The following is a 14,869-nucleotide window of genomic DNA, read 5'->3' on the forward strand; positions in this document are numbered from 1 at the left end:
ATCGCACCCACACGAAGAAACCTTCCCTGTTGCAAGTAAGTGGTTGGCCCCTTTCTGTCCCATGGGAATTGATTCTCCTCAGATTTTGCAAAGACTTCTTGTTGAAGGTGGTGGCCCAGTACATGTTGTACCATGCTGCAGTCTCCCTTCATGTATGTTCTGCTTGCTGTGTTAGTCTCACTGCATGCTGTGTGCCAATGTTTGCAACCCCTGCATGCTGCCCAAACGGTGTCGTTATTACAAACTGATGCATATGTGTCTTTTTTTTAAACGTGCAGTTTACTTCTCTTGAGCCAGCACGGTGTAGGTACATGCGGATGAAGACTGGGCTCAGAGGGAAAGTGTACTTTAACAAGCAGGAAGTGGGATAAGGGAGGGGGTGGCAAATGGTGTGCACTTTCGCGGCCGCTTTGATGTTCTCAGTGGCCGCGCGGCTCACTGAGAACATCAAAGCGGCCGCGAAATGATCACGCAGGCTGCCAAATGGTGCGCACGCCCGGCGCACATGCACTGTAGTTGGCGGCCTGAAAGCACTGGTTTGCACTTCCAAATCCCCCTTTTACAAAAGCTCTCGCGAGAGCAGCGCTAAAGCGCTGGCTCAGGCGAGACCTAAAAAGGACTAGCCCATCCTACGCACATGAATAACAATCCAAGTTTTGAAGAGAGGCAAGGCCTGACAAACATATCATTCAGTGCTGTAGTTATATGGGTAAGAACTTTCTTTTTTACAATGTGAGGGCTTTTACCTTTGTATTTAAAAAGGTACCCAGCTGAGCGCGATTAATCATGGTCTCTATGGCCCTGCCCTCAGCCCTGGTTATGCCATGGATAGGTGGTTGCTGCGTGGTGGTAACTATCACAGGGCGTTGTACTCGCGGTCCCTGGACTCGTCCCTCACGGGGCCCACTGGGGTGGCGGTGCGTGTGTGGAAGAGGGCAACTGACTCGCTGGGCTGGAAGGATAGGCTCACCCTCGCTACCCCGCTGTTTGAATCTGAAAGATTGGGTAGGCTTTGGCATACAAAAGGTTTTGATAAATGGGACCTGATCGGCATCTCCAGGGTCGGAGATGTGCTGATTAAGGGGAGGGTGAAGTCCTTTGAAGAGTTGCAGAAGGAGTTTGAGCTGGGGACTTCCGAGTTTTTCCGCTATGTTCAGGTGCGTCATGCCCTCCGGTCAGTCCTTGTGGAGGGTGAGAAGGTGCCTGAGTCTTCTCCTTTGGAGGACCGGATCCTTGATGGCCATATGCCTGAGAGCACGATCTCGCTCATCTACAAGAAATTGATAAACGTCCGGGCGGATGCGCTTCTGGGGCTGCGGGACCAGTGGACTAGGGATGGACTCGAGTTGGATGACGAGGATTGGCAGTCTGCTGTTTCCTCTCCCAAGGAGGTTGCGATCCCGTCGCGTCTGAGGCTGGTGCAGCTCAAAATACTGCATCGAGTGTATGTGACGGGGCCAAGGCTGGTTCATATGGGATTTTCTGAGGAAGGCCTATGTAGGAGGGGATGTGGTATGGTGGGTACTTTCCTGCATATCATCTGGGAATGTGGTGTCATCGCAGAATTCTGGAGGAGAGTCCATGCAGTGATGGGGGAGGTGACGGGCATTGCTATGCAGCCGGAAGTGCGGTGTTGTCTCCTGAATGTCTGGGGGCCCACTGATCACAATGCGGCACAGACCCAATGGGTGACTCTGGGTAACATGGTCGCTAAGAGAGATATCGCGCGATTGTGGGGCTCCGTGGGGCCCCCCACATTGACCGCGTGGAAAGAAAATATGGATTGGAGTATGCTCAGGGAGAAGACAGTATATTGCGCTAGAGGCCGCCCTCGGAAGTGGCACGCCATCTGCGGGCGGTGGAATCAATACAGGGGGGGAATATGTCTTGCCCCTGATTTGGATCCCCCCGAGGAACAGCTTTCTTCTTGACATTCTTTCCAGCTCAGTATATAAGATGTGGTGATTAATTGACTTCTTGGGCCTCTGCTGTCCCCCTTCTTCCTCTTATCACAGTACTGTGACTGTTAGATGAATGGGGTCCGGCCTCCCCTGGGGGGCTATCACCATGGGCATTCAGCGTTCTTGCCTTGCTGGGGTTTGTTGTGTGTTTGTGTTTACTTAAAAATGGAATCTTTTCACTGCTCCTTTAATGCAATGTGGACGCTTCTTTGTCCTTCTCTATCGAAGCTGCCGAACCTCCGGGTTGTCGGCTGAATAGCTGTGTCCAGACTCTTGAAGAAATAAAGGTTTTTAAAAAAAAAAAAAAAGGTAAAGTAAAGATAACAGGAACATAGTCTGTAATACTGGTGTGATCAACTCTCAGTTATATTACTGATTCAAATAATTACCTCAACACTTAAAGACCATTAAACGTTTGACTAAGAATGGAGCACAGCAATTAAATAAAGTGAAAACTTCTCACTAAAATTATGCCTCAAGCATTCTATGGTATCCCTGCGGTCTGTCTTTATTGTCTACCGTTCAGGCATGATTGGTCTCAGTAGTACTTAAATTTGTTCCTTATCCCAAAATAATGTCTAGTCCCATAACAGAGCTTACAGCCAAAATATGAATTTTCCTTGATTACACCTTTAAAAGAAGGCTATTGTAATGTATTTGTGTATGGATAGGCTGAGGCAGGATGTTGGCAAAGTAGAATGTGTCTGATGGTTTGTTGCATTCCACTTGCAATGCCCAATAAAGATAGGAGCTATCCAGTGCTTCTCCTTCTCTGTTGCTTAATTTGCTCCTCACTGGTTAAGAGTTGGGTGTGCCTGATGCTAAGGCTGGGTTCTTAGTTCTGGTAGAATACATCTAAGATGGTACATGCTTCAATGCGTTCCCTCACGTAAGTTGTATAGGATCTCCTGTGACTTTTGATTAACAAGCTCTATTGATTTTCTTAACCCTAAAAAACTGCTTTCTTTCTTGGAAGGTTTGGTGCTGTCGGGCTTTGGTTCTGTTTCAAAGGTCTGGAGCAGGCTCCTTCTCTAGGTACCACAGGGGAAACCTCACATGCACTCTGCTGATACACTCCTCTATTGCTTACAACTTTTTTATGCAGTACCATTTACATTGGCTCCACTCTATTTCTCCTGTTTCCACCCGCCACTGCCTCACCCTTCATTTACCGCTGCTCCAATATTCAACCTTTGTTACCACTTTCTACTCATTGGCAAGTCCTCATTCATATATTCACTCTCTCATCTGTCATCCAAAGCTTACACGTTAATTCTGCCACCTTCCCACAGTGCTGTGACCAGACACTCCATTCCACTGCTGCGGACTCCATCCAACACCCCTTCATGCATTATTGTTCCATATTTCAATCTTTGGTACCTACTCTCTTCCTGTTGGCAGCTTCTTATCTACATGTACTCCCTCAAAATCCACTTCCACACTTTGCTGGATGTTTGTTGAGATGAAAAACAGGCAGATATTTTACACTACAGTGCTGGCAAGATAAATTTTGCAATATTCCCTAGTTGTGTGCCGCAGTATGCTGCTTTTATCTGTAAACCAGCTAGTAATACACTCTGAGTGCATCAGTAACTCGTAAATAACCAATTCTCTTTTTCTTTACAGTCCACTCTGCACCCTTGAGGCTAATGTTGGTGGCCATGACATCTACAGAAACAGAAAAGACTACAGAGAGGTGATGAGCAGTTCCTATGTTCTGTACATTTAGCTGCACAAATGTATGAACACTAATATACACTATGACGGATGAGTAGGATGAGTTTGCATTCAGCGGCATGTTTTATTCGTGCTCTTTGGCACATGGCACAGTTCTCTGCGCAAATCGCAGTTTGGAGCACCCCATGCATTAAATACTTCTCTCTTTTCCCAGATCTATGAGATGGAAGGTTTGAAGATTTTCAGATGCCCGTCTCCAATCTTTTTCGCAAACATTGATTTCTTCCGAAGCAAGCTGAGATCATCTGTGAGTGATTGGTTTTATAGGCTGTTCTGAGAGTGATACCTTGTTGTAAGTCATTAATGTCAGTGAAATGGCAGAGCCTTCACGAAAGAGAACAGTACGCCGGTTTACTCATTGTGCAATGGCAGGTGTAAACAATGGGGTATGTGACAAATTCAGTGTGCGTGTAGGTAATCGCAGTGGTGAATTTATAAAGGAAGGTGGAGCAACATAGTGGTGGATCAGGTACATTATTGGTCTATCTTTCTCCTGATCGCTATAGAGCTACGTTGTTACAACATTGGTTCAAGAGTGCCCGCCACACTGGATTTGTAGCTTATCCAGAAGAGAATCTGATTGGGGATCATTGACATCTGGCATGATCTGACCCTTGTAGACCACTGTTGGAATATCCCTCTTGTAGAGCATTCAGGCGTTTAGCTAAAAAACAAAACCAAGCATCATGCCCTCACTGTCACTAAATAGCACCATCATCACAGTGCAGTTTTCCGCCAGATACGCCATGGAAAATGTTAAACAATACTATACAATAGAGAGTTAAACTGGCCAGGAATGCACCATTCTAGTATGATCCGGCAAGATTCATATTCAGTGTTTCACTCAACATCCCTAAATGTTCCTCTACCACATTCCTTCTCGGAGAGATATATGATAGGAAAAGACACAGGCCATACACACAGTAATCTCAATGACATTAATAAGAATTCTTAGTTGAGCTTAAAATATGATGACTACAAAATAAAGTCATGTGATTAGTTTGTTCGCAAAATAAAATAGTTTGGAGCATCTATGTGGGTTATAGATTCATTCCCAACCAATATTATTAATTTCAGTTAGTCCAGCTCTGTCACCCTCTCCAGGTAACATACAGAAATAATCGGCGTAAGATATTATGGGATACTTCTTAGTGCCTACCTCCAACATTAACGTGGTGAACAATCTGTGCTCTGTATTGATCGATTTCTGAAAAGTAAGCCAAGGATTGAGTACTGTAGCCACTGCTCTGTTGCCTCCATTCTTGATCACCCAGTACATCAGTGTAGACCACAAAAAAACTTTCGGAATAAGAAAGAGGTCCACGTCACTCCTAAGGGGTCGTTCTGGGCCTGGCTGACAGGATAACTCGTAAATGCTTAATGAGTAAACTTCCTCCACCTGGGTATTGTGGAAATTTACCACTTTTTCACAAAACTGTATTCCTAAGATTTCAGGGTATGGTTGCAAAACATCGCCTGACAAAAAATGTGTTCCTAAAATATGTTTTTCAAAAATATCGTTAATTTAAGTTAACAATAAAAAATCTACACTTTAATGAAATACATTTTTGTAAACCATATTTAGGACACAATATTTCTGTCAGACGAAATTTTGAATAACTTAAACACAGCACTGATTTCCATGTTTCACCGACTGCTACTACTGCAAACTGAGCACACAACCAAAAAAATACATGTGCAGTGGTTGCACGTGGGCCCCACAGACACTCATTATTCAGGACAGGCACTTGTTTTTTCTCATTAGACTTTAACCGAGGGCAAGAGGGAGAAAAACATAGAAGGGAGAAAGGAAGATGAAGAGAAAGACTGAAAAGCAGTGACAAAGGGAGAAAGCATGGAGGAAAAAGACCCTGCAGGAGCGAGATAAAGAGGCAGGGAGTGTCTGGTGGTGGATTAAAGAGGAAAGAGGCGGGATCATTGGTATTCGCACCACAACCTTCGAGCAGGTGGGGGACTTTGTAAATCGTTTTTAGTGTGATCTGTAATAAAAATGTATTCAAACACACCAGTCGCAGTTGTGGACACGCTTTATGCCATGAACCATTACAGGGCAATTAAACCGCTATAATTTGATACATTGTTTAATGCAATTTAAAATGGAGGGCAACAGTCACTGAGTACAAATGTAGCAGGCAGGGCCCAATGTGCAGGGCGAAAAATCCTTCCATGGTACGGCCATTTGTTTTTTTATTTCAGGAAAACAAGCTCCCACTTTGGAAGTTAATTTCCTCTATATAAAAACGTTTGCCGAGTGGGTGCTTTAAACATGGCGCCTGTGTGAAGAGAGCCAGGTGGAGGGGGATCTCTAAGTATGGCGGCCGGTCTTCTGCCAAGGGGGCAAAGGCCATGGCCTCTGACCCTTGACGGACAAGCAGACTATCTGACAGGATCTAAATGACCACTTGAGTCCACCGCGGCTCTTTCTGGGACACGTGCAGTGTAAAGAACTTATATGATGAGACAAAATGGGAACCTCGGTCATCACACTGCATGTTTTCTCAATAACGACATCTTGCTCTGAACACAATCGCCCTGTCAACCACAGGCCAGATTTTTCTTTGTCATTTGCACCACGAGGCACTGTGCAATTTGTGTAACTCAGGGCCGCCTTTCATAAATCATTACATTTCTTCTTCGAAATTTTGAATGTTCAGTTATGTTGTTTTTGCTGATTGCCGTATCAGTTAGGCCTGGGCAAAAATTTCGTTCCGTTCGCGGAAATTGCGATAATTTGACATTTTTGCGTTCCGCGGAGAGCGCGAAAATGTCAAAAATTCCGGTTTCCGCAGCTTGGCGATAATTTGTTTCTTGCTCGCGCTGTAAAATGATACATTCTCGCGCGCGCGCGATCGCCTTACCTGAATCCCTGCGTTCGCCGACAAGTTTTCTTGATCCGGTCGCGTTCTCCATGAGATGTTGTATTGTTTTTAGCCATTTGCGCTGTCTCGCGACAGTTCGCGCCCGCAGTGACGTCATGCGTCGCGCGATCACGTCTTTCTTCTCGCGATCATGCACCGCGAGAACAACTCAAAACAAGATGGCCGCGCCCGCAAGCAACCACATGGGTAAGTTGGCGACCCGCAACCATGCAGAAAATCTCGCGAACATGCCGGAAAAAAACTTCCGCATCTTTGCGATATTTCTGCTTGTTTGCGATAATTTTAAACATTCTCGCGATAATTTGCGAAGGTTAATTCCGCAAATTCCGCCCACCCCTAGTATCAGTAGGATATCACGGCATCACTGTCATTTTTTTTTATTGATTAACAACAAAGATTGGCGTTGGAATTTGGAACCAGCTGAAACAGAGCAGGAAGCTCCCTTCCAACGTCAACATCGAAAACACGTTTTGTACAATCAGGGTGCAAAGAGTATCTACAGGCAGTATATCACTTGCAAAAAAAAAAACTAATAATAAATTAACATGCAAGCCCACATCAGCGTAACCACAGGAAATCCTCAATTCCAACTGAGTCTACTAAAGAAGGTGAAACCATTCACGTCGCCAACGGATTTCAAGGATGTAGTCCAAGCCCTGGTGTAAGTCATAATTGACTAAGGAATTGCCACCCTAGTCGGAACCCCAAAAGCGCACCTGGACCCTCTGAAGTTAAGTGACATTGAACGTGGCAACAAGAGAAGTAAACAGAACCAACATATTTGACCACATTAATGCCCTCCCTAGCAGCCATACAGTGGCTTACCATTGAAGCCAGAATTTCACTCAATACCGCATGGTTGACACACAAATCGGCGAACTATCGTCCCATAAGTATCTAGCATGTCCTCATCACCTAGGATGCAGCCGCCCACAACGCAGTGTAAATTCCCTTCTACTCAAGCCTCTGAGATGCAAGAAAAGTAGGGGCTACTCACACACCTTCCCTGAAGCAGCACCCAGAGTTTGGAACTCCCGCCCACCAGAAACTTACACCATTATATCACTCACCCTCTTCAAGAAGGAGGTGAAATCAAGACGGATGACAAAATTGTGACCACAAGAACACATCAAGGTCAACCGGACACCAAGCAACCCAAAAAACTCTAACCAGTGATAAAAAGGTCAATGTAGTTCACACGTAAAATCTGCAGGTGGATGACGTACCTAAAATCTGCCTTTCCTCATCTGACCAACGAATGGCAGAGAAAGTTGTTTGTTTTGCAACCTGGTCAGACTCCCTCCCTTTGTTTTCCTTCAGTATCCAGCCTTTAATGGAGGGTAAATGGCCTGCATTTGGCTCTAGAAGAAATGGTACATTGATAATTCTCATATATTCCCTTACATTGGGCTTGGTCATTGTTTTGGGATATTCGACCCCAACATATGTTCTGCATTCCACATTGAAGTCCTGCTAGAGAGCTTCATTTACTGAGTTATAGCTGTCAGCACTATTTCTTACCCCGTGTTTTATTTGTAAAAGAATATATGCCAGTGCCCAATGTTTTGCACAGAAGCCCTCTGCCGGTGTTATAAAGGTCAGGGTGCCGAATACCAAGGCTGCATACTCTTGATTCCACCTCATGTCTCTTTAATGCACCATCAGACACTCATTGACGTTGTTTCACTCTTGAAGGTTCTTTTTCATCCCTCTTCGCTCCCTCTACCACTGTTTTTTCAACCTTTATCATACACCTTTTACCTTTTTTCTCTCTTTTGCTCTGGGTCAATCTGATGAGAAAAAATAAGTTCTGGTTCCCAAAAATGAGTGACATCGGGCCCCACCTGAAACCACTGGTTCGAATTAAGCACTGTTCTTAGTCCTTCTCTTTGAAACACAGTATAATTTTTTTAAGGACTTGAGTTGCTGTTCTTGGTAAAGTTGTCCTTTTCAGGTGTGATGTTGTAGACATGAAGATTGACGTCCTACTGAGTACTGATGAGTAACCCACTTGGCCTTCATCCTAATTCTGACCCTTTTTTCGTACTTTGATGCATGATATAAAGGACGGATTTATACATGGGTGGATGCTGCATTAAGGCCATCGACGAAAACTGCTGTTCGAGGCATATGAGCTGCAGATTGTACACTTAGCATAGGTCGCCACCTATGCTAAGTGTACAACTCTGCAGCTCTACATGCCAAGAACAGATGCATACTGGTAAGTAGCATATTCCGTTCGAGGCATATGAGCTGCAGATTGTACACTTAGCATAGGTCGCGACCTATGCTAAGTGTACAACTCTGCAGCTCTACATGCCAAGAACAGATGCATACTGGTAAGTAGCATATTCCTTATGTTGCAACAACAAATGTCCACTCGAGGGGGCTAGATTGTAATATATGGCCCCAAGTGGACTCTCAATTGCAACAAATGGCCTTAAAAGGGCTTAGTGCTATGGAAAATGGAAATCCCAAAATCTTTGCATTAGGTTCTGCTTCTTATAGTTTAGGAGCACAAATGGCACTGAATGTCAGGCAAGTGTTAATGGTGGTGAAAGAGAAATAGTGGAAAATAGTGGTAAATTGTTAAGCTACATTGAAGTTATCAAACATGTCTTCCGAAATAAAGAGAATTCACGAAAGCGTAAGGGCACATCCACCCCTAGAAGTTGCGTTGGGCATGAGGGATGGAATAACAGTGAGAGGAGGCCGACTAATTCCAGGAGGGATTAGGAAATAAGTCAACCTGTGGGGTAGTCAATAGAGGACATGTAGGAATGAATGCATCAAATTCTTACTGTGACAAGCTTTTTGCAAGGGAGGACGTGCACATTATATGGAATTGTGTACGCATAGAAATCTGATGACACTCTTGCAATAAGCAAGCTGGGAAGTTCAGAAACTGCATGAGACATTTGTGATATGTGTGGTAACTCCTCGCAATTATTAATTTTTTTAAATAAATATCAGGAGATCAAACCTGCAGAAATTTATCAGAGGAAAAATAACTGGAATTGCGATTTTGGTGCGTTAAGCACTAAGATTCGTGCGTTCTTCCCTAAAAACTTGTGATAAGTGATAATTATCACACCTGATAAACATCGAGCACTGCGGTTTTGATTTCATCCTGAAGCGGCCAATGCAATTCAGGGTCATAGTACTTGACGAGCCAATTAATAGATTGCACTTAATTGAAGGTAGCTGATAGGCATGACTAATTTTCGTTGAGGATGACCAGAAATTCAGCTAATGCAGGACCTTAAAACAGAAGATATGACAGAGGATTGTCACATCCAACTGGTGCATGACTAAGGGCATCATTTAGACCCAGGGGCAGTCTGCTGGTCCTGCAGAGCACCATCCACTACATTTAGAGAGTACTGCATGCCTGGAAGAGATTTCCCTGCTGTGAAGACGCAGCATCCCAAACAGCCCTGAGGGCCTAATTTACAAGTCCATTGCCCCATCGGTGCGTCACTTCTTTTTGACACACTGGTGGCGCAGGGTGCCTGCCCATATTTACATAGTCACATAAAGTCACCATGCTGGACTTTTCATAGCTTTTTAACTATGGTTTCCTTTACAGCATTACTCTGCATGAAAGCGGCATTCCATGGTTGAAAAAGGGAAATGCCATCAATTATTGTTTTTGTGCAGGCAGGTGTCCCTTCCTGCACAACGCAGGCACCCTTGCAACATGCCGCAAGGGTGCCTACGCTGGTGCATGGCATCCAGTTGTGCGACAGTGCAGGGGGAAGTGCACAGATGCATCGTATTGATGGAAATCCAACGCATCCCTGTGCTTTTAAAATTATGCCACTCAGCGCAACATAATGACTTGCGGCCCATCGCTGCGTCTTTTTATTGTAAATGAGGCTTGAGGGTTTGCCAGGTGGACGCCATATTAAAAGTTCCTGCTCTGCATACTTTTTTGTTTAGAGAAACCTAACTCCCAAAGTAGGAGCTACATTTCTCTACACAAAAAAAAAATAACCTCGACGTGCAAGGAGTTTTCTCCCTGTTCTTGAGTTCCATTCTCCGTTTTCTCTTCCCATATCTTGTAGATATCAGCACATCCTGTGTAGCGATGTGTCCCCCTGTGCACTACTGATGGCCATAATAGGCTCCTCAAATTAAATTCAACTCTTAATTCAGATTCAATTCATGCCTTATTGAGATCCTCATATTAGATATATTTTAATTTCATTAGTTCCATTTTTTTTAAAAATTATAATGACTGGATATTGGTGTTGATCTAATTCATTTTGGGTGTTAACCCTTCGTCAGGGAAACAATCCTAAAAATAAGGTATAATACAATGAGGGGACGAAAAAACAATATGTCGACACATTCATAATGTTCTCTTATGAGTGGTGACGTTAATATATATAGATTCTTGTCTTCCAGTGAATGTCGGCAAATACGACTAATGTGGGGGGTATTTCAGTTAGTATGTAGAAGTGAACATGTGCGATGGTGAAGCCGTTCTAATATAATTGTGCCCGTGTTGTTATAAACCGTAGTGACAAGGTTTAACCGTGATGGGTGACTGCTATCAGTGATAGCCTGGGACTATGTGCTTTTACGTATCGAAGGTAACCGGCAAAAAATGTTGATGCATATAGAAGAATCAGCGAAGATTTAAGTGCTCGAAGTTGCAATGGAGTGAATTACAGGGTGAGGTAACGTCAGACGCACTGTGAGCTTTAACGCGTATATTGTTTATCGTTTTTAGTTGTCGGCTTGGTGAAAGAAAATCATGCTCTTAAAAATCGTGCTCTTAAGAAAAGTGCTCTTACAAAGGGGTAAAAGGTAGTTAAACTTACAATCCAGTCGAATGGCTGTACAAAGCCGTTCTTTCGTTCGCGGCATGGGTAACCGTTGAATGGTGTACAAAACGAGGATTTTAAAAGTGTCCGGATGTGAAGATGAATATCGAAATAGGACTAAAGGTGTGTGGTACTAGATTTGGCGGCCATCTTAGAGTGTGATGGTAAAGAATAGTGAGTGTTAGTGCTCCAATCGAGTAAGTGACAGTGAAAACGATATGACCAAAACTAACCAGAAAACAAAAACCACACTAATAGACTAAGTAAAACAATGACAGTGTCATATAGTTAGGTGAATGCGGTTCCACTTGCACAATAATTCAAGATCAAACGAATAAAGGAAGAACTCTACACCTTGAAAGGGTGTTATTATGTACAGAGTACAATACTCATAAAGTAATAAAGCAGGTATCTATAGGAACAATACAATATGGACAATGAGTTATCTGTGTAAATGTAACCCAACGTGGTTATAAATAACAAGAATATTCCATACGATCATTCATCCCATGTGGTTTCAAGCTGTCCAACCTTTTAATCTAGTAGTTCTCCCTTTGGAGAAGATATTTTCTCGTGTCTTGACCCTCTTTTTTGTTCACAGTTTCTACGATCAAGAATTTGAGTTGACCTATATTAGGATGTTGTTCGTTGAAGTGATTGGCAACAACCGACTTCGAATTTTTAGTCCGTATGTTGGATTTGTGTTCATTAATTCTAACTTAATTCTTGCGTTCTGTTTTTCCTATATATACATATCCGCATGGACGTTTAAGTAAATAGTTGACGTTCGTTGTGTCGCATGTGGCTATTACTCGTAGTTTGATCTTGTTTCCTTTTCTTGGGTGAGTGATAACTGCTCCCTGTATGATATTATGACAATTATTACAATTGTGACAAGCAATTGTTCCTCGGTAGTTCTCTTTAATGTCCTCTTGGACGTTTTTTAGTATTTCTCCCACGTTTTTACTTCTGTTAAATGCAAAAATCAGTGGTTCTGAGAACAATTGTTTGAAATCCTGTTCCTGTGTCAATATCGGCCAATGTTGCTTTATAATTCGTTTGAAGGTTTTGGTTGCAGTTGAAAATTTTGATGCAATTACCATGCGATTAGTTGATGTACATGTGGTCTTCTGTAAAAGGTGTGCTCTGGTACTTGAATCAGTTCTTTGTCTGGCTTCTTCCACTACTGTATTGGGGGAACCTCTTTGTTTGAAACATGTTGCCATCTCTTCGATGCGCTTAGTAGCTGTCAATGGATTCAATACTATCCGTTTTACCCTCAACATCTGGGAATATGGTAAATGACGTTTGAGTGATTCTTAATGGAAACTCCCATAATGCAGGGTGTTGTTGCGGTCTGTGGGTTTTCTATGTGAACACCCGAAATGTATTGGATCAACACCAATATCCAGTCATTATAATAATTTTAAAAAAATTGAATTAACCACTGAAATGAAAATATGTCTAATATGGGGATCTCAATAAAGCATGAATTGAATCTGAATTAAGAGTTGAATTTAATTTGAGGAGCCTGTTATGGACCATCAGTAGTGCACAGGGGGACACATCGCTACCCAGGATGTGCTGATATCTACACTTACTACGACGTTTCTGATCGGAGGACGCCACCCCTAGGAGCACACCAAACATCATTAAAGCAATATCCACCATTATTTCAACAAGGTTGTTGCGCGTATATGCATTTTTAAGTTGTCTCTTCCCATATCTGCCATGCCTTGCAGTTTTGGCGGACCAGAACATCTCTGCTTCATAGCAATGTTCCTGCTCTACCAAACTCTAGATAAGGCCCAATGTTCCTGTTTGACCTTTATGAGCAACATACATTTGTGAATATTTTAAAGTTCTTCTAGCTTGACAAAGAATGTGTTATGTCCCCTGCCTGTCATGGCTATGCCAGTTGCAGAACTCCACATGTATGAGAAAGCCACGCTCTTGCAGCCTGTTCTGTACTGTGAAAATAATAATTACTACACTAATAAAGGAACATTTTGAATTATATAGTCTCAAGGTAATGATAAGAGAGGTTAGTTATTAATCAGCTCAAAGGTACTAATTTTAATCAACTTTAGAAAGATGAATGGCTGAGTGACCCAACTGGATTTGAGTCTGTGACCTTAAGGTGACACGCAGCTCTTGGTTATAAATGCTTTTCTTCACTGAGCTATCTTACCAACTGAGGACCACAGTATTAGTCTTCTGGAATTTCCCATGGGGCTGCTAACAAAGTCCCAATCATGAATTACAAGGTCCATCAAAAACAAAAACACCGTACAGGGAAATTGATGAGTGAAAGAGAAATTATTAGGGTAACTGTACCTAGAATTACTGATTCTCAGTGTAAGTACTCATTTCCCAGGGGATTCTCTGGCTTCATCTTAGAATTCCTGTTAATTCTCATCTCAGCGTTAATGGGATTCCACTAATATTAGAACATTAGAATGTTGTGAGCTCCATTGAAAACAATGGAGTGCTTCGGGCTTTTAATGGGCAGTTGAAGCCCGGAGCGCCAACATTCCAGTGTTGTCCTTCACAGATGTTGCTACGAACAAAGGCCTCACAGAACCCGAGTAGATTTCAGTACCCTCAGGATCCATGAGTCCTTTTTTTTTTATTTGTTAGAACATTCTGTCATCTAGTGGCAAAATGTTCTCATTTCCTTATAGCTTTCGGTAGCTGGACTGTATGGGCATTAAAGTCCTGCTCCCTTGTTAAAGGCTTGAGCCAATGGAGCAGACCTTAAATGGCCAGTATAGCCCACTACAGTGGGCTATACGGCTATATTATTGCTGAAGGTGTGGAATTAACTGCCCCACACTGGGGTACGCATCATGAGGCCCTTACCGTATGAAGTAGTAGTAAAATGGAACTTTGATTTATCATTGGCCTTTTGCTTTTGTACGGTATCAAGTCAGAAGTTTAATTAAATACAATACTTTGAAAAACTTGAAGTCAAAAATTAAATGTCTCATAAACAAAAGTGTTGAAAGAAAACAATTTTGGGGAAAAAGAAAGCAAAATAAAGCTTACTTAAAACATACGCTAAGGAAATATAGATTAAAACAGAGTAAATTATAAGGTTTATGTTAGATGTGGGTAAAGAAAAAGGGTCACTCTTAAGGTCCGGGTTCTGGTTGCTTTCCATAATGAAAAGTTAAGGGATGTAGTAAGGGAAAGGGTGTTTATGGCTAAGGCAAGGTTTGCAAATTCCTTGGACTATTAAAATTCAAACTCATTCTTTCCTAGTTTTTGCTCCAAACTTTTGACTTTATCAACTACAACATTTGTCTTTTTTAATGTAAATTCCAGTAAAATGTCTGCACGTGGCATGCGTAGCTTTGTTTATATTTTTTATGTGAGCAGCAGTCTGTTATATTGGAATTGGATAATGGAAACCTGCTTTAAATCTTCTCCCAACTGA

The 14,869-nt window shown here is 42.7% G+C and overlaps 1 protein-coding gene across 2 annotated transcripts in view; it reads left to right on the forward strand.

Annotated features, from left to right (window-relative positions):
* LOC146856095 (chloride anion exchanger-like) overlaps positions 1-14,869 on the forward strand; it is a 503,531-nt gene that overhangs the window by 406,721 nt on the left and 81,941 nt on the right. For both annotated transcript variants that reach the window (XM_085654115.1, XM_085654116.1), the window contains 2 exons: positions 3,588-3,657; positions 3,853-3,945. In XM_085654115.1, the coding sequence (XP_085510241.1) occupies positions 3,588-3,657; positions 3,853-3,945 (163 nt within the window). The remainder of the gene's footprint in view (positions 1-3,587; positions 3,658-3,852; positions 3,946-14,869) is intronic.

This window comes from Triturus cristatus, chromosome 4_1 (assembly GCF_964204655.1).
Source record: "Triturus cristatus chromosome 4_1, aTriCri1.1, whole genome shotgun sequence".
Classification (NCBI taxonomy): Eukaryota; Metazoa; Chordata; class Amphibia; order Caudata; family Salamandridae; genus Triturus; species Triturus cristatus.